The sequence below is a fragment of the Chroicocephalus ridibundus genome, chromosome 5, assembly GCF_963924245.1.
Source record: "Chroicocephalus ridibundus chromosome 5, bChrRid1.1, whole genome shotgun sequence".
Classification (NCBI taxonomy): domain Eukaryota; kingdom Metazoa; phylum Chordata; class Aves; order Charadriiformes; family Laridae; genus Chroicocephalus; species Chroicocephalus ridibundus.
In genome coordinates this window covers 8,998,849-9,019,354 of record NC_086288.1, presented here as the reverse complement: position 1 = coordinate 9,019,354, position 20,506 = coordinate 8,998,849, and the positions used below count along the sequence as shown (strand labels likewise).

The window sequence follows — 20,506 nt, the reverse complement described above, 5'->3', positions numbered from 1 at the left end:
TTTCACAGGATATTGACAAAGATTGGTTGTGACCACACATATGCTTTAGCTTTCTCTGTTGAAGTGATACCGGCCAACAAGAGTTGCTTCCAAAGCTAGCTCCTGTTAGTCCTCCTGGTAACACGTGATGCCTCCAACTAAGATTAACAATAATCTTACGACAGCAAGCATCAATAACTACATACATTCTCTTCACATGAGAAGCAAGGAGAAATAATTTCCTGTAATCAGCTCAACGGTTCTAAAAATTAACATTTTTTTTCATCTGGAATAGGAATAACCCCTTCTTTTTCCTTTCTGCCCCCTATTCGCTTTGGCTTCCCACTTTCGAGGTCTTAAAAGTGGCTTCCCAAATCCTTTGTACTTCTATAAATCCATGCATTAAACTGCTAGGTTTTCATCAGTTGCAGAAGTATCAACAGGAATCCAGACAGCTTATGGTCAAAAAAATCCTAATATTTTTTAATCAGCCACAATAGCCAACTACGTTTACATTCTCAGCCCATCAGAAACGCAAGGTAAAAGTTAAAACCCTTTGACTTGTTGAGAAAAATGTGTTTGCCATGGATTGAATGGTATGGACAGTCATATACCACAGCAAAATCATTTCCAAGTCCATCTATACCTACGTTTTTGAGAGATTTCTCCCTCAAGTCATTCAATCTATCTTAAGTCCTTAACTAACTAGTTACTCCTCTGAAATAAATTTTGTTCTCCACATCTCACTTATGAAGACATCTTTTATAGCTAAAATAATTTTCTTGTTCATAAGGCTGCTCCCAGAGTGAATCTACTGGTGAACACAAACAAGCTCTACATTGTCTTTAAAAAGGCCACATGTTTTTTGCGCTTACGTGGCAGCCTCCCCATCACAGCTAGAACTGCATTCATCTTTGAAGGAGTCAGCTGCTTCAGAACAAGCGCACAAGAAAAAATTCAAAGTTGAAATAAAAAAATGGATTAACATTTCAAATTAAGTTTGAAATTAGACTTCTGTCTTTTGTCAGAATACTCATCCACAGTACATATATAGTTTGACTATTAAACCATATAGTGAGACATTCTTCTTAATTACATATTGCTCAACCTCAAACAGATCACAATGAACATAATAATACCTTAACACAAGTAGATTTTTTCACCTTTAAAAACATTTAATATTCAGAACAAAAAGCAATATATCAACCCCACCTGAAACACTGGAAAGGGATGCAGAAAGATTGAAGAATTTAGTTAACGAATCTGGTAAAAATACGAGACAGAACAGTAAAATGTAACCTACCTATGAAATAAAAAAGGGAAAATCCTAATTATTTTAACGCATTTAAATGTTTCATCACTCAGTCAAACTGACTGGCCCGCTGCACAAACAACATTCAGGATGTATCTCAAAATTCTGTCAAAGATAGAAAACTGTTTCCTGTGGAGGTGATAGGTTAGAACATAACGTAGAGATCTCTGTATGAAGACTTTCTAGAAGATCATTTTTTACTTAAATGCTCTTATTATTTGCTCGATACTATTATTTTTTATCTCAGCTCTGCATAATTTCCATGTAAATGTAAAAATGAAAATTGTTTTCAAAACAAAGCATCTTTTCCAGTATGCCAGTTGCATTCAGTTAGGATTGGATTCTAATAGGCATACTGAAGATGTAGGTTTAAAAATATGTAATAAACACATTGTAACACATGACAATGTCTCTTCAATGAGAATCCAAGAAAATACATTCCTTATTAAACATTTTGTGAAAAAAGTAAAGTCCCCGCTCAAGAGCCGAATTTTCTTGAAAAGGACGTGAGATAAAATCTTAATTTTGCATGCAACTGCATAGTCTTCACTGACAGGCATGAGCTCTGCTCACACAATACATTCTTACACACAATGGAGCTAAGAGGAAAAACACATACTGTTTTGGACAAAATCTTGGACAAAATTAAGACAGTCCAAAAACATGTTGATATTAGAAAAGAATGAATAAATCAGATGTCAAAGGCTTTGAATAACCTTTGAATAATCATTAACGTATTAGTGTTTGCAAATTGCAAACTTCAAGGAAATCCTAGCTCTTGCCAGTAAGCAGCATCTTCCAAGTTCTGAAAACAATCAAAAGAACATACGGCTATCTCTTTTTAAGAATGTTTGTTTTGCTAACATCAAGTATTTCTAGTACATTACCATACAAGATGGTTAAAATGTAACTTCTAGGGTTTTAATCTATTGAAAAGGAGATGGATACAAACTAGACAGCTTTTCTATTCACAATTTCTTTATTAATGTATAATTTAGAAATGTTAAGACTTCCATAAATGACAGTAGTTGACATGGGCTTTCTTTCCTTTCCTTTAATTTTATAGACATCATCCCATTGACTCTAGTGATGCAGAAAGCAGTTTTCCAGTCCGGAATTATAAGGAAATAATTTCAGAATTCAACTTGAACCAGAAACTGGCATTTGCTTGACTACAATATTGTATGCTAAGGTGCAAATGATGTGCACTCAGTCCTTTCAGAACAGACCATGAGAAAGTACTATCATAAAATGATTACAGAGAATCATACTCCAAGATTACAGGGAATAATTCTAAAATTTATGGGTGTCGTATTCCATAATATTTGTTGGCTGTAAGGTAAGTGGGAAAGGAACTCTAAAGGAACAATAAACATTGAAAACCCGTCATTTCCCCTAGCGGGGACCAAAATCAGAGGGATCTGTATTCATTTAACTCCTTCCCTGTCTTCCTCCTCCTTCCTTCCCGAATACACACATGCATGTGAACATGTACATACATTGTGCAAGACAGGTAAAGAAAACATTCTAGCCGCCCATGGAAGTTACTACGCATGAAGATGTATGCAAACAGACGTATGAAAACAGTAAAACAAAGCATACCATTTAAGTAAGACTTCCGTCATTAATTTCATGACAGCAACATCTAATTTAATTTTCTTAATTAGTTAGTAAATAATTCTATTTACAAGTCTATGTACACAGTAGGATGTTACTATTAACTACAGGAGCACATAATAATCTACTTTATTCACGCTCTTTGGTGCTTTTGTCAACTAAACACATTCAAGCACTAGTAAGCTAACACGTTGCAATTCTACATGTAGAAAACTTCTAGAGACATATGGGACACTTCAGCCACGCATTTCACAAACACTTGCAAGGTAGAGCAGAACAGAGTATCAGGAAACTTAGCTTTCACAGCCATAGAGAAATATTGGGGATATAGGTATTTCCAACAAAGATGGTTCTGTGCCTTTTCAGACTTTTTCTTTCCTAATTCTTTTAACATGTCCTGTGGGAAACCTATCTCCTCCCCCTTCCTGGCTGCTCATCCAGTCTCATGAACAGACTCCTCTAATTAATCTCAATACTCACTCAGATGATTCACGGCAGTATAATGTATTTCATGGCAATTCACAGAGTCAGAAAGCTGCAAGCAACTTCAAGAGGCCATCCATAACAGTAGGGATGCCTCTAAAGGCAGCACCAGCTTGCACATACATCATTTCCAAAAGATATCTAAGCGTTTCTGGAAAACCCTCGCTACACTAATTGCCAGGGAAGCATTCATTGGTTTTATTTGTTCTTTTAGAAAGGTTACTTTCACATCTAATCGAAATCTCCCTCATATTTAAGTCCATTCATTCTTATTCTATCCAGCATGGGCAGCAGAGGTTTTTCCTTTCTTTCTTGCAGCAGTCCCTATGTAATAGAAGACTCTTCAATCTTCTCTTCTTTAGAAGAAAATCAAGCATAGCTACTCAATCTTTCATTGACTTTTATTTTCAAGACGTTGCATTGTTATCGTTATTCCGGTGTCCATCCTCTCTAACTAGGTCACAATTATGGATGTAATACTCCAGATAAGACTTTATCAAAGCTGGGCAAAGCTCAAGATTTATTTCGTACATTTTGAAAGTTAAACTATGTCCTTCCTGTTGATGTATCTTCTACAAAATGCTATTCACCTTTAGTTATACCACAATATTGTTAATTCACAGGCACCGGTGATGTACTACAACCGTACATATTTTTTTTTGCACAGTAGATTGTTCCTTGTGTTATATTTGTACCTAACTGTATGAGAATCTGCATTAAAATTACAATTCTTACTTTGCCCTAATAAACTTAATCTAAACTTTTCTCAAACAATTTTACCTTTCTGCAAGAAGTGCTTCCAATTCCACTACACTTCCAGTACCTTCCAACCCAATATCAAGGGAAATTGAGGCCTAACCTGTTATTATCAAGAAGAATTCCACTCAATACATCTTTCAATTTTAATAACAAACTACTGGTAACTATTCTTCAAATACAGCGGATTCTTTTAGACCAAGTTTTCCTAGCTCACTCATGAGACATCAAAAACTAAGATCATCATCTGCTGCCTCTCTCTTTATAAGGTCTGTTACTTTTTCTCATCAGAAACTGTAATTGCTTTGACATAATCTCTTCTTGATAAATATGTGTTTCATTTGCTTGTCTCCTTGTTATCTTCCTAGTACTTAAACATAGTCTGATTATTTGTGTAAGTATGTTTCTGTGAACTGCAGTTAAACTCATCTCATAATATCTTGGTTCTCTTTTTTTTCCTCTTTAAAAACTAAATACTTCATTTGTCCACCACTGCTACCTTTCTCCTCCTCCATTTCTCAAAAAAAAAAAAATGCACTCTGAAATTTTGTCTGCCGGTCTTCTAGGTACAAGAGAATGAAACTTATAATGACCAGTCAATTTGAAAAAATCTAATGCGTTTGTATTTTCTAAACTGTTGTTTCCCAATTTGATATGGACATTGTATCTTTTTATAAGTGGTATTAAATCCACTAGTCACTGATTGCCATTGATTCTTTTGGTGGAGGCTCACAGATGCAAGAACAACGTTACTTTTTAGCACTATTAGTTGACAATTTTCTCATTCCATTAATCTGCAAATCAACCCTTTCCTTAATTGTATTCTCACTATGAATATAGTTATACAATGATTTCACATTACTTATGTCTCTTGCTAGTTACATCACATTCTTGAGTTAGCCTCTGATTTTCTTCACATTATACTTGTCCACCCTCCCTTCCATTAAAAAAAACCCCAGACAATTCTAATATTACTCATTCTTCTTGGATTTGAGGTCAACAAAGCTTTCCCACCACTGCCAGCATCCTTGTCTCCTTTGTTCTCCTCCCCAGTTCAAAATATTCCTCAGATCCCAGATTCTATTTGTTTACCTCATTCCTTCCTTCAACGGCTACCTACCTCAACCTCTGCCCATTGGCATTTTTATGTGATCCTGCCTTACTTCTTGACCCACTTAATTCTAGGTCTCCTTCTATACAATGACTAATTACCAGATTAATTTATCTTCTATTCCCACCTACTTCTTGTTTCCTTGCCAGTTTCCAGACCCAGTGCCGCTGTTAAGATATGTTCAATATCATGCTAAATTCTGTGTTTCATCTTAGTATCCTCAGACACTGGCTTTCTGTAGCCCTTTGTTTCTCTATGCAGGATACAGTCTTTCCAGCAACTGCTTCCAGATTTCCCTCTCAGCTCTTTAACCCTTGCCTACATCATAAGACTAGTTTTTGCCCCTTCGGCACCTGTTAGCACAGCCTCCTGCTCCTGTTTGTCATAGTCAAACAAGGAAATAGGCCACTGCAGTAACTGCCCAAATCTGAGGCTGGATGCCTAGAGTCAAAATTACATAAAGTAATATGAAAATTAACTGCAAATTTCTTATCTGAGTGGAGCAGAAGCATGAACAGAGTATAAAACTTAGCGGTTAAAAATCTATACCAGTTTCTACTGACTTTTCAAAGACGTAAAACTTGTGCAGACAAACAAAAAGGGGAACACATACCTGTAGCACAAAGGCCAATTTTGCCTTATTTCAGTCTCAGGCCTAAAAATGTTTGCTAAAGTTTTAGAAAAGAATTCACTGAAATACTCTAACGGAAGTAAAGCCATGTGTTATCTCCCTTGCATCTTTTGGTAGGATACGGTAGGATAACTCCCAATGTTCTCCCATCCTTTTTTCATAACTTGTGGTCCTATGATCACAACTACAATAAAGGCAGACGCAGTATAAAATACGTTAACACCTTTCAGCGAAGTTTTTACCTTGATATCAGAAGTGTCACGCTGACTATTGCGCCATGCTCTTGAAACAGATGAAAAAGTTCTATCTGCATGATCAAACTTCCCACCTTGTAGATTTAAGAAAAGCGTTGTAAAGGGTTCCTAAATGGATATAAAAAGATTAATTAAAAACAGCAATGCATTTCTTTAGGAATTTCAGGGGAAAAAAAGGGATTTATTATTATTTTGAAGTGTGGTTATTAATGATGCTATTCTTCTAGCAGACACAATTAATTGCAAAGGGTTAATTCTATTATCCAAGAATGAGAAATACAAACTGACGCTTATTTGTTCAATACATGCTTTTAATTCCTACTCCATGCATATATATTCAAATAAAGAAAAGGAAACAAAAACAAAAGAAAATATTTACAGGCTGGAGGAGAAGCTACAGTCAGTTGTGACACCAATTGCTCTTGAAAACATGAAAAAGCTCAATATTTTTACTTTAGATATTTTTTAAACTAGCATGTAACAAATATAACACAAGCATTTTATTTTGTTTGAGGTAATCTATTAATATAAAAGGTAGCATTCGATACCGATAGCTTCGTGATTGTTATTGTTTAATATGTAATTTATGATTTAGGAAAGAAAAATGTTTGAAAGATTTAAAAGCCTCCTCTTAGTTAAAGAACACTTAAGCACATATTAGTGGATAATTGCTTGAAATTAGCTAAGCGCTATAAATTACTTCAAGGATTTATGTATGCTTGTACATTCTAACAAGCTTTAATTAATGATGTGCTGCTAATGCTTTCCCAAAGAAATTGCTTTCTATGAGATAAATCGCCTTTCAGTTTTATACAAAAATGCATTGTTTAACCAATATATTATCAATATGTAGCATCTCCAAAGTTACTTCCATATAAATTGCAGCAGATTTTAAAAAATTAATTATTTACATCACAGAATTTCATGATCATGAGAAACCAACTCATTTACACTCATCAGGAGGTGAAAATTGAATACATTCAGTAAGAACCACAAATGTTCAGTACATGGTCCAGCCAAAATACGCAAGGAAGGAAAGTTAACCACGTTTAAAGTAGTATGAGAACATACACTAAAAAGCAATTTTTAAGGAGAAAAAGCTTTACTGATTTAAAAAGGACATAGCAGAAAAATTAAAACCTTCTGTTCTAATTTTGGACTACATTTACCCTACGCTACTGATTACAGTTACTAGAACTTTTTGAGTACTCTGCTGTGCTATTAAGTTTTAGTTTATGCATTCCTAGCTATTTAAAGGAAAAGCGTTTTTAAAAGATATACTTACGATTCTTAATAACCACGTGAGTGCAAAACTTGCAGTTGAATAATGTGTGCCATAGTGAAATTTTGGAACCTGATCATCTTCCCATGATTCGTATCTCTCAGCAAAGAAGGCTGCTCTCTTTGGGTTCAAAGCTCCAATAGGCTATAAGGTTTGTAAAAAATAAATACATTAAGTAAATAAAGATAACATAACCTATTATCACATCATGCTCCCCCTGCTTTTTGGGGTAACCAGAATTATCAGCATGCCTGGAGAAGACTGGGTTTGGTGTTTTGCAAAAGCTGATGTTGGATTCTGTAAGCACCTGAACAGACCTGTGTATCTCAAACCGTGTACACGCCCACGGCTGGTTGGGAATAAAAGTCTCTTCCGCATTCATACAGGCTTCATTTCTGCTTCCTACTGATTCAAGTCAACGACTGAAAACCACTTCCCAGTGGAATGTCTTGGAGAAAGAGTTGTTAACTTGTGTGCCTGTGGATATGTGTGCGTGTTGAATACACTATCAAACAAATGGCAGGTAGCAACGAGAAACATCTTTGGATACTTTTTGGGGAAAAACAGTCACCAATAGGGTGGAAGAATATTAACAGTGCACTTGGAATTTTGATATTACTTTTCTGTTTTTGTGCTTTCCAAGACAAGTTTACTTAATGGATAAAACTTGAAACTTTGAAACACAAATAAAATAGCAGAATTCCTATATAAAAACATTGATATAAAATAAATAAATAACATATGCATGACGAAAAAAGCCTGTCACACTTTCACCAACATTGTTATTCTTTGTTCAGTGCTTACCTAGGGCATAAACACCCAGGGACTTATTTAAATGTAAGAAATATAATATTTCGTTATCTGTAGCCATATGTATGTATAGTTGTATATCCATATCTTCAGCAGACTTTTACACAAAGGATTTCAAAAAATGAATATAGGTCCCATAAATCACGGAGAAACACAAAAGTGAATTTAGCCGTTCCACGTGTAAAATGTTGTAAGAGGTCTAAAATATCTTTGTATATACATGTAAAACATATACACAGTACAATTTTCTATAGACATGGAGGCACGCTGTTTGTATGTTATTAATGTAAATGATGCCCATCTGTACAGACAATAGATGCATTCAAGTATAACTGAAGAACAAACATGCAAAAATATTTTCTTTTTTCTGTTCTGCAAGAATAAACATACTTCCGAATACACTACAAGGTAAGGAAAAACTTTAAAAGAAAAGTCCTTGAACAAAAGTATCCGTAACCTAGTCATTAATTCAAGCACAGTTCAAGTGAAACAGTATGGCTGCTCTTCAGATTATTAGTATTCAAGTACCTGCTTCTTTGCAGCTCACGTGAAATTTGGCACACAAGCTTCAAAGTATTTTCTCTTCTAGATTAGATCTATGAATGACCCAGGATCTAATCTTCCATTTTTTACTTAGAGTGGCTTTCACATTGCAGTAGGATAAAAAAACATTTTAGGTTAATTACTATTTTTGCAGTTCACTAATTTGAAATATAACCCTTTAAAAGAAGTGGTTCCTGTATAAAAGGATTTTTATCTGATTTAGCAAATTTATTCCAGGGAAGAATGAAACTGACTCCAAGTCGTCTCTTTGTTGCAAGAACCATTTTGGAATCTCCATCTGTACTGATTTTCCCTAAAGACTCAGCTATGCTTGAGGGAAAAAAGAAGAAAGAAGGTCATTGGTAGACAAATTATATAAATTAAAAATAGAAAGAGTGTTGTGCTGCATGGTTCTGTGACATTTTATGTATTATCTTTATCTGTCCCTATTTTTATTACTCTCCAAATGAGTATAGCCCAGATCAATAGTTATAGAATTACATTCCTTGAATATAAAGCTAAACCCAATTAGAATTGATTTCACTCTCTTTTCAAAAAAAAAAAATAAATATGGTATCATGCAGAGATCCATATAGCCAGAATCCACAGTATTGATTTTGGCTGTTATTGTTACAGTTGGTTTCTGAAGCCTGCAACAGGACAACTATCAAGACATGTCACATTTATTTGCAAGCAAATAAAAAAAGTCCCCAAATGAAAGAAAGCTTAGGGAGAAAAAAAGAACCGTGGAGCTGTGCACTGACAATGATACACTATCAGCTTACTCAGAGAAGTTACAGTGGGAATACACACATTGAATTATACATTACACGAATGCACTGATTTATTGTGGTAATAACATCCACCTCATTAAAAGATTCTGCTTTGCTGCAGTTGGAGGGCTACATATTGTTTACTGCTATAAATTAATGGCAGCGCACAGAAGACTGTAGAACCCTTCTAACAATAGATCTGTAATGACAGTGCTGTATATCACAGCTTCCCCAGCAGCTTCATAATAAAATGGAGACAATGTATTGGGCTAATACATTCTACCAGGCAGGCCCATATTTTTCTGACAACTGCTTCTAAGGATGAGGTGATTCTACTGTGTTACACTGCGCTGTGAACAGTTAACTACGCTTGAGCTACAGAATAAAGCACATACAAGGAATATTCAAATACCCTCTGACTTTCAGTTCAGTAAACAAATTAATTGAAATTCTGTAGTTATTTCATATTTCAAAATTACCAGGGAAACATGATTACGTATTGGATTCCCTCCCTTGTAGGTAAACGCCAAGGGAAAAGGAATAACTCCAAACTAAGCTATGCTAGATGTAGCTGCGAGACCACAAATTTACACTACTCAACATGGTTTCCCTATGGCTACAGACCACTACGGAAGAACAAGCTGGAAAGCTTTAATATCCAGAAAATCCAGAATATATTTTCTTTGCAGTAGCTTTTCAGAGAGGAAAGTTAGTTCACCAATTAAAAATACTCATTTAGCGGGGGGAGGGGGAGGGGGGGAGAGGGAAGAAAAGTAGAGATAGAACGATTTCAAGTAGCAAAAACAATGGATGAGATTACAGGAGTCAAGATGAAAAAAATAAATCACTTATGGCTCCTAAGTTTTCAAACTGTATTGAAAAATGAATAACGCATATGGTTTTCAAGTCAGAGTTCATTCAAAAAAGGGTCCAAACTGGAAGAATTAAGAATAAGGAAGTTTTTGTTTTCTCTTTTCCAAAGGCATGACCACCTGGTTTTTGCCCCGAAGTGGTTGTTATAACAACATGTGCTACAAATAAGAAAGTTACAAACTACTCTTACAAAAAACCAAACTCATTTGATATGAATTTTTCAAGTGCTCTCAAATCTAGGAATACCTCATAATAAATAAACCTCACATTTTGACCAAGAACTGAATATAGTAAATCTCAATCTTTGGACCAAGCTTACTTGCTTTCTTTGAGACATGACAAAAAAAAAAAAAAAAAAAAAAAGGTTTGTTGAAAAATAACTGAGGAAACACACTGACTCTCACCATCTACTGCTGATAAATATGTCCAAACACTGTGGTGTACAGTTCTATTTGTTGGGTCTTAATCTTACTTTGTGCCAGACATTGGAACAGCGGTCCGTCTTGCCTCCATTTTCAGAAGAGGCCCTGCTGCCCCCAACGGAAGAAAGCAGAACGGTCCCTGCTCCTCTACACAGGGCAGAATCTCTCCTGGATTCTGGCGCTCGTGTACAGGAATACCTACACGTTTTGGAAAATTGCTAATGACCTAACATAAGCAGACCAAAGTCTTATAAAGAAAGAATTACAATATGTTTATTTATAGTTACACATTTAAGAAGAAAAAGAGGTGCTTTTTATTCCTATCTAATGTGTTTTCGTTTTTTTTAAATAGTGTTACTCCAAATAAACAAACATACCCTGTTCTTACCCTCGCTGCCTTTTGTTATTGGCTTTTACGCAGGCTTCTGCTGTTAAAACAAACATTGCCACTTTTATTGTCTCCTATCCATTGTAATACTAGGAAGAATTTTTAACTCATTAATATTCAAAATCCATGAAAGACTACAGTACTAGGGCAGTAAAGTGCATTTAATAACTGCAAAAAATAAATAGTCAGGATACCATAGTTTCGTCTTCACCGTTAACTGTTCCCTCTTTTGGTGAAGACGGCAATCTGAACAATTACTACTGTAAATCAGGAGATCTGTGCCAGTGCCTGTACGTTCTGAACAGCAGGCAGCTCCAGAAACGAGGTCCATGCTGACCAGTGCAAACAGAAAGATTTAAAACTTAATGAAAATACTATTCTCTGAAATTCGTATTCAGAACTTCTTCACCATGAAAAAAAGAAAAAAAGGAAGGAAAGAAAATGCATAAAAAAAGAAAAAAGACCAAAAAAATGGGGGAAAAAAAAGAAAAATGCTTTTTTCTTGTAATTTCTTACACTGTTTTGTTACCCACATCTAACCAGGTATTTGGATTCCTGTGTATACAATTGTCTGCATCATTGAATTATGTTTTGTAGCATCCTTGCCAAGTATGAAGTTTGTTTTTCATACGTTTTATTTTCAAGATGACTATCTGGTTTTCATTACTGGTATTTTTAATATATTCATTGGGCTTAAAGGACCAGGGGGACCATTAGGTCATCTCATCTAGCCTTGTGTTTGTATGACAAGCTATTGAATGCCTTTCCATTACATGATTTTGAGCCCAACTGTTTATACTTGCTTATAGCATGAGCTGTATTTGGCCCATCTGCTTTCCAGAAAGGCATCTGACTCTTGAGTACATGGACAATCTGCTATTTTTCTTGGAAGTTTTTTCTACTGATAATTGTGATCCTCATTCTAAAAAATACATACTTCAGTTTGGTTATGAATTTACCAGTGCGTTACCAAAGAAATCCTACTATGCTTCTCTCTGACATATCACAGAGTCTCTACTTACCCAGTATTTTCTGTATATAAAGATACTCACAGACTATAATTAGACTTTTTAATAAACAAAAGAAATTACGGTCTTCCATTTTAAAGGTATTTCTTCCAGCCATAAGATTTCTCTGCAGTCTGCCCACTTACCAACGTATTCTAATATACAGATATCTGAAATGTGGTCAGTGTTCCAGCGTTAGTCTTTTCACTCTCATAAATATGCCAAGTGCTGTATACTCTGCTGCAATCTAACCACAACTGCATTTTTTGAGGATTGCTTGTCTAATTACTTTAGGTATAACTAACACATAATTAACTCCCAAACTAGCCAATACTTGTAATATTGTCGGTGGGACTTCCTGATCATCTGAGTAAAACTTCTTTTTCCCAGACAGAGATATAAAGACAAGACGCAAGGGTTTAATTATACCCAAACTTTATTAACGTAGGTCAACTGGGAAATATCTGGGAATAAACTCATATAACGTAGATCACTACTCTTTCATCTGTCATTTTTGTGTTTGAGAACAGCCGCAAAATGCCATACACTCCTCTGAACATATTCTCACTCACTGTTAGAACTCACCATTCTTCCTCCCAAAAAACTGAATACTGCTGTCTTAAAAATTAGGTCCCACAACTCCCCACCTTCTTCAGAGGGCATCTTACCTTTAATCAAATTCAACTCAAATTCATTAAAGAACTGTATCCCAAAGAAAACAACAAATGCAATTATCTGCTGAACTGTTTGAACTGCCCTCATTGATCTAAACTGGTCCTTGAGCTGCTCCGGGAAAGATTTAAAAAAATGGAAACAATCTACCAAGGAGAAAAACAATCCTTACCAATTCGTTCCCAAAAGCACTGGTTTCACAGCAGACACCCAAATCCTACATCAAAGACTACGCTATGGGGGGGAACTATGAATTTGAATATCAAAAACTGGCTGAAGCCAAAGGGACAGAACTTTTGTATTCTTACCCAGTGAGCATTTAGGTGATACACAATAAGTTATGCTCTGAATCTAAACTGATTTGCTATTTTTTACTATTAATTGTAAATCATATTTTAGTCACTTGTAACACTCAGGTTTTGAGAACTTCAGCACAAGCAGCTACTTGAATTTCATGTGGTTTCTTAGCAACTATTGAATCCTATGGTCAAACACTTTTTGTATATGCAATGCCGAAACTGTGCAATAATTCTGAATACTAGTGAGTGTACTCTACCGATTTTGACATCAAAATATGACATCAGAAAAATTCATATAGCTATATATGAATACATATTTACACAAACATATATATGAATATATATATATATATAGTCAACACACATGTCTGGTGAATTTGTTGAGTAGACATCCTCTGGATAGTTGTTAATGTTCCATCTAGTTAAGTTTTTTCCCCTTTAGAATTGGCAGGTCATTACGCTCATAGTTATAATTCTAATCCATTATTCTGAATATAAGTATTTCAAATAATTATGATACTTGAAAATTTGTACAGAGAAGGGAAACGAATGGGACGATAATGTAAAGCAAGTTCTGAAGAATACTTCCTGTTCTTTTTATGTCAACCTAAAACTAAAATCATTTTCAAGTATAGATAAGAGCTGCAAGCAAACAAGACTTCATATGGTTCACAGAGAACAAACAAACCAAAAAAGTGCCATGATTACCCTAGTTACAAAGCAAAGCAAATGATACTTTCTCATATAATCAAGTTGCTAGACTCGTTGCTTCAGGGAGCAATGAAGAACAAATACAAATAGGTTTTAAAAAAATAATGGAAAGACAACTAGACCACCAGTCCACCAGTGACCACTAAGCATGACTGTCTAAATGATTTCTCCAGTTCACAAAGTAGTTAAACTTCTGGTTGCCAAACCTGTGAGGTTATCTGAAGGGAAGGACAATGCTTTACATGCCCTCTTTCTTTTCCTTTTTCAGTAGGCTCATGCCACTGGCTGTTCAGAGAGGCAAGATCTTGAGCTAGATGAGCTTCTGGACTAGCTCCTCTCTTACAACTTTATATTAAATGACTCAGCATCTTCCCACATATATAGGCTGGTGCACATGATACAATAAAAGCCAGTCAAGAGCACTCCATTACAACAAACTTGCAGTTACTTCTACATGCAAATGATTTCTTTGCTTAGATATATCTTTTTATTTACACTCGTGAAGAAACACAAATAAATGGCTACCAGCCACCTTATTAAATACTTGCAGGCACAGCTTAGGGTGCAGACAACTGCTTCCCAGCAGCTCCTTTAACTAAGTGACAAGTATAAACAGCTGACTGTGATCAGCATTTTTATCAAATGTAGGATCCCTGGGCACTTCCCGATGCACTGCATATGGAATGAAATTCCATAATCCTCTTATCTCAATATTTTCTAAAATAAATTTAATGTAATCTATACATACTAAAACCACTGAGCTTTTTTGTGTAAAAATGCTTTTTAAAATAGTTTTAAGTCCTTACAAGCTTTCTTTGAAAAGACTCTATTTACCGGAAATCACATAATGAAATTTCCCAGATCACACTATGTTATAAAAAAATTTTAAAAGCTCAATTTTCTATTCTAGGGAAACTGAGAATTCAATAAAGGGTTGAAATAAAAGCAGACAACAGTTCTGTCCATGCAAGTTAAATTAATAGTATTTGTACATATGGTTTATCATTAAGATTTTTTTAAGAGCTCACACATTCCATTGAGACAATAGGAACAGTCAGGAAAAACTGATTTAAAGGTGGTCTAATAACTAGAATATCTGAACATGTCCATATAAATAATATTTAATGGTGGAAAACACAGAAGAGTCCCGAAGTCCACAGTTCAAAAACGGATCATAAACTAAACTTAAGCATAAAAAATGAAGAAAAACTATGTTTGGCAATATTAGCGATGTTTTAGCAATATGTTAGTGACAGGATAATCCTCAGCTCACCTAAAATCTTGGAAGAATTTGAATTTAGAGGAAAAATCTCCATGCCTTCATATTACTAACAGTACTATCAAATGCTATTACCACCATCTATAGTAGACTCCAAAACAGTGCACTGCTGAACTGCAAACTTTCAAACTAATTAAGCACACAGACACTTTTACATAAGGTTTAATCAAGTGTTCAGCACACCTGAATATGTCGCACACTGTGTATTTGAGGTATTACTACAGCTTAATACTACTGGGAAGGCAACCTGAAGAGAGCTGCTATGTGTTCCATAAGGTCAGAGAGAAAGCAAGGTGCATGTCCCTGGGAATCATGAGGAGAAATCAAGCTGCTTGCAGATGGTGAGGAGGGTATGGCATTGTAGTTGCTTTACTTAGAAAATAACCCTGCCAGCCAAAAGCAACCATTTGCATATACTATCCATAACATAAGCCGTCAAGTGAAAGAAGTCCCTGCATCAACATTCACTTATTTAAAAAACAATAATAATAAAAAAAATCCTTTTCTGGATTTCGAGAAACAGGATTTAGTGAGAAGCTGCATGCACTTGAATCAGAGCAGGAGATGAAAACATTCTCTCTCTGCCCTCCTTTCACAGACCATGCTCCTCTGTCAACACAAGCTGCTGTCACAGAAAAGAGCAGCCATTATACCTAACACTAGGTCTATATAAGACAATCAGAACTAAAACCATAATCCCTTCAGCTTGTATAACAGCACTGGACTTCAAGCTAAAAGCTGATACAAACTTGCATCTTCTGCAGATTAAACACTGTCAGGGCATACAAAATATACATTATTGTGTATCATGTGTAAGCACCAAGTCCAACAAAAAGAGCAGCAGCAGGCTAGAGAGGTGCACTTGGGAAAGTATAAAGAGTTTTTTACTGTGATCTGTACTACTTCACAGAACTATTGCAATCGGATTATATCAATCCTGAATATAAATAGTCAGCTAAGAGCCCATCAATGTATATTTTTTCACACATGCTTCGCTCCTATCTAAGGTGAATTCATCCATCGTTTTATTACCTATTTCATAAGGTCTCCTGATTAGTCAACCATCATCTTCAATACCATCGACAGATTAGTGCTGTCAGAAAATTTTATCAGCTCCCTTTTCATCTTCTTTTTCAAATTACCCTATATGCTCAACAGTATAAAGTATAGAAAAGATCTTTGGAATGCCTGTGACTACCCCGCTTTGGAAACTAACCTTGTGTTTCTGATATTGGGGCAGTTTCAAGTGATTGGCTGGATATTATATGTAAATTATTTTTTCTTAGTCTCATACCATCTTCGCCTAGTGATCTTTTTCTATTGAATTCCTTCATTTGATCCACACTTTCATCTGCTGATATTTGAGTTTGAGACAGATCATCTGATGTGTCCAACAAAGTAAAGCCACAGTCTGAGAATGACCTTAAACTCCTCCTTACACAAAGATAATCATTATTATTATTTTACCATGCTCTCATTTTCTCTGAGCACTATTTTTATACCTGGATTGTCCTTTGACCCCAACAGGCTTCCTGCTCCTAGGAGTTTGATCAACTTAGTTTTAGAAAGCTCCAGTTAGGTGAGATAAATCCCATCCTCATTTCCAGTACGAGTGCAATTTTCAACTTAGCCACCATCATGCCTGTTCAGAAATCTGAATTACACAGATGTGTGCTGTAGCAGCTCATAAGCTGCTGGAGTTCAAATGTATGAATATAAAAAGAAACAGAGACTGTATCAAGAGAATAACATTCATTTTACATTAGGAAGACAGAAAACACACACTTAAAATGTCTATGGCCCAAGACATGTGTGTGAAATTACTTTATTTTGATTGCTAGTACATTTTATGACCAGACATGCGCCCCATGGTTTCTTGTGATCATTTAAAAGGTCATGAACCTCCCTCAGTTCATTTCCAATTAGAAGATGACATATGTTCAGAGCAACTCAAATTGAAACAAGAGCAGGATGGACAATAACATCAGATACAAAGTAAGAATAGCATTTTGAACATTCACTGTTAATTCTGACTTTTTTTTTTCTTGTCTTTGAGTATTTCTGCATTCCAAACAATACTCCTCCTGGAGGCAGGGGAAGATTAAGATTATTAGGCTCATTACCACAATGATTCTTATTGATCCTGTAAACTTGGCTTTTGCTCTAATACCTAAATAATAAAAAAAAAAAGATTGCTTGAAAAGAACTAAGTGATCCTAGAAACTGCTCTTGCATCTGAAGTGCAAAGAGCATGCTTCTTGTGACTTCAAAAAATAAACCTCTGGTGGGAAAAGAAGAGAACAGAGAAGTGAATGTAAGAATGGTCGCAAGATGCGCTCTATCATCCACTTATATGTTCTTTAGAGAAGACGGTTTGACACAGAGAATATCCAACTAATGACAAGGAAAAAAAGACAAAGATATAAAAGGATGGTTATATCACTGTAATAGAACAATGGAAATTCCCAGAATATTTTAAAAATTCTATCTAGACTAAAAGCAGGATTTTCTGATAAATCATCTCAGAGATATATTTGGGTGAAGTTTCAGTCTCAGCAGGTCTCTATAAGAGTTGTGGAGGAAAAGGCAGCTAAATATGCATGGAAATCACATGTTTATTCTGAAAAAGGTCCTGGGATAGATGCTGCATGAAGCTCAAGCCAACACAGCAGCACAAAAATCTCTGTCTTTGAAAGTGAAACAAGTGGGTATCAAGCAGAGATTGATACTAAAATCCAACAGAGCATAGAATTGTTTCAGACACAGCATTTTAGTGTCTCTAAGGATCATATCTAAGTCGGTCTTGAAAATCCAATAACTACTTAATTTAAATAAGCAAGTTTTGCCCGTGACTATGTTCTGGCTTTTCAACGGAACCGCTCGAACTTGGCGGGGGGGATGGGGGGGGGAACGGGACGATCCTGTCCATGGTCCTGAACCACCCAAGCCCAGGCTGGCAGACGGGAGGACTCTCTCCGGGCGCGTACCTGACCATGGTGCTGCAAAAACAAGCTTGGGACCTGGAAAACAGAGACTGTAGCTGATGGGTCACAGACCCATGGGACCATTTGCAGCTTTGTCTCCTAATTTTGGCAAACGTGCTAAAGGAAATGATATAACAGATCGACTCACTGCCAGAGCAATTTTATCACTCACAAAAGCCACTGACAGAATGTGTCTAAGCATTCCTGGCATTTGAGACTCACAAAATCACTTCCCCCTCATTTAGAAAAACTGACGTTCTTAAACCAAAACTTTTTATGGCAATAAAATAGTCTACTCAGCACTTTAGTTGGTACAATTTGTAATTCCACAGTACATGTTCTAGTCCAAACAAAGTCCATAATAGTCCTAAAATTATAGCACTGTCCTGGGATGTGAACAAGAGAACTTCAAGCTCTTGCACAGCTTTCTTCAAAGAGGGACTTGACTTTTGAGTTCTCATATCACAAGCAAGGACCCCAATCACAATTACAATTACTTCCCCTCCCATCCGTTTTTAGCTGCCTCTCTTTATATTCAGAGGACAGATTGGGAAGAAAGGGTCTTTGTTCTCTCAGCTAGATTTTGCTTTTTTACGGTTTCCTCAGTGGTATCTACATATGCATCCCTAAAAATCAAGGTACTGCTCATTATATTGCCTCCTGTTTGAACGCTTCCTTTGTCCTAAAAGCTGCTTTTAACATGATTATTTCTAATGTTCAGATCTGTCCATCCCTTTGCACAAACCAGGTGTGGAGATCAAATGTACGTCTACAGCAAGGTGATAAACCAGTTTCCATAATAATTTCTCTCAAGTGTTCCCTATTCTGCATATAATTTTAGAGGAGTGTCCCTCTCCTTGAAGAAGCAAGTTGCGTTTAACAAAGAAAGCATGATAACGTTATCTGACAATGAGGAGAATCTGATAAATATACTTTATACTAAAAATATCAAAATCCATAACAGACTAACAAATGAATAATGAAAAACCTTCTTTTCAGATATCACTGCTTCAGGCTGACTGCAGAAGGGGACTAGTCTTGATATCTTTACCACTGTTTCTTGAGATGATCCAAATTTCTAGAAAATATACTGGATCTTTTCTTAACTGCCAGGGATTCTAATAGAAAGTTTGAAATATTTTATTTCCTGTACTGTCTTGTTTTAAGCAGGGATTAATGTGAACTGCCCTGAAAGGAAAAATATTTGTACCTTCCTTTCGAGTTTACCCTGTCTGGCTTTGCAATGCTTTTTAATTAAGTGGTACCTTTTGTCAGACGACAAATTTACTGCCTGAAATTCCAGTGACAAGGTAACCAGGGCAGATGCTGAGCCCAGCAGTGTGAAGCACCATAGGTTTCAGTGCCTAAATTCCAGATGTAATTGCCTATCAAAGTAAGTCATCACCACTGCACCCACTATTGTTAGTTCTCACACTGTTCCTCTCATCTTCTTTTAGTGTCCAATTTCGGAACATGCTTTATGCTTAGAAGGACACTGCTGGTGGGTTTATCAGTTTTAACCGGTAGTAACCTGCATTGATTTTGTGTTGGAGCATGAGCTGAATAAAGTATAATTTTCATCTCCTACATGAAAAGCACTGCTTCACAGAATGCCTGTACAAGTTTTAATGCCTCTCTAAACAAAAAGATTTCTTTTTAAAAATTGCAAAAGTATAACAGGTGCACATCAAAAGATTTGTTACTTTCTTTCTCTTTGCCAAGGTGTAACAAGAGATAACTAAGCAAATGTCATGCCCATCCCACTCTGTTTCCTCGCAGGGGAAAATGCAGCACAAGTTGTATGTTCAGTGAATTTGTGCTCCTGAAATGGGCACCCTGCAACAGAATTCAGGCTGGCACACTGAAGAACAGTCAAAGTGATGTTTACATTAGAACAACAAAACTAGTCTAATTTGTCATAGTAAAAAAATCTATTATTTCTCTTCCGTCAAAGTGTATTTGATATCAGTGGCTCCCACATACCAATTAAACACTTCACTTCACTGAAGGTGAGTGCCATTTGTTGCTTTTGTACACTTGACTGGAAAAGAAGTCATTACATACGTAACAGCCACTATAAAATTGATGATGATTTAGCAAACATTGCATGAAAATGATAAAAATATTATGTACACACGTAGCTATAGTGAAGACAAAAGAAGATTTAAGAATGGCATAATTTTCTTCTAGTAGTGTCAGTTTATGATTTTACAGAAATTTTGTGCCTTATGGAAGAAAAATTATCAACAGCTACTTGATACAGCGAGATTTTGTAACAAACTTTTGAGACTATAAAATCATGCTTTGGTATTTCAGTATT

General features: G+C 35.8%; 1 protein-coding gene across 5 annotated transcripts in view; it reads right to left on the bottom strand.

Annotated features, from left to right (window-relative positions):
• The window catches only part of LRBA (LPS responsive beige-like anchor protein), a 414,612-nt gene that overhangs the window by 104,159 nt on the left and 289,947 nt on the right, over positions 1-20,506 (bottom strand). For all 5 annotated transcript variants that reach the window (XM_063335812.1, XM_063335808.1, XM_063335810.1 and 2 more), the window contains 2 exons: positions 7,429-7,569; positions 6,132-6,251 (listed from right to left, as the gene is read on the bottom strand). In XM_063335812.1, coding sequence (XP_063191882.1) covers positions 6,132-6,251; positions 7,429-7,569 — 261 coding nt within the window. The remainder of the gene's footprint in view (positions 1-6,131; positions 6,252-7,428; positions 7,570-20,506) is intronic.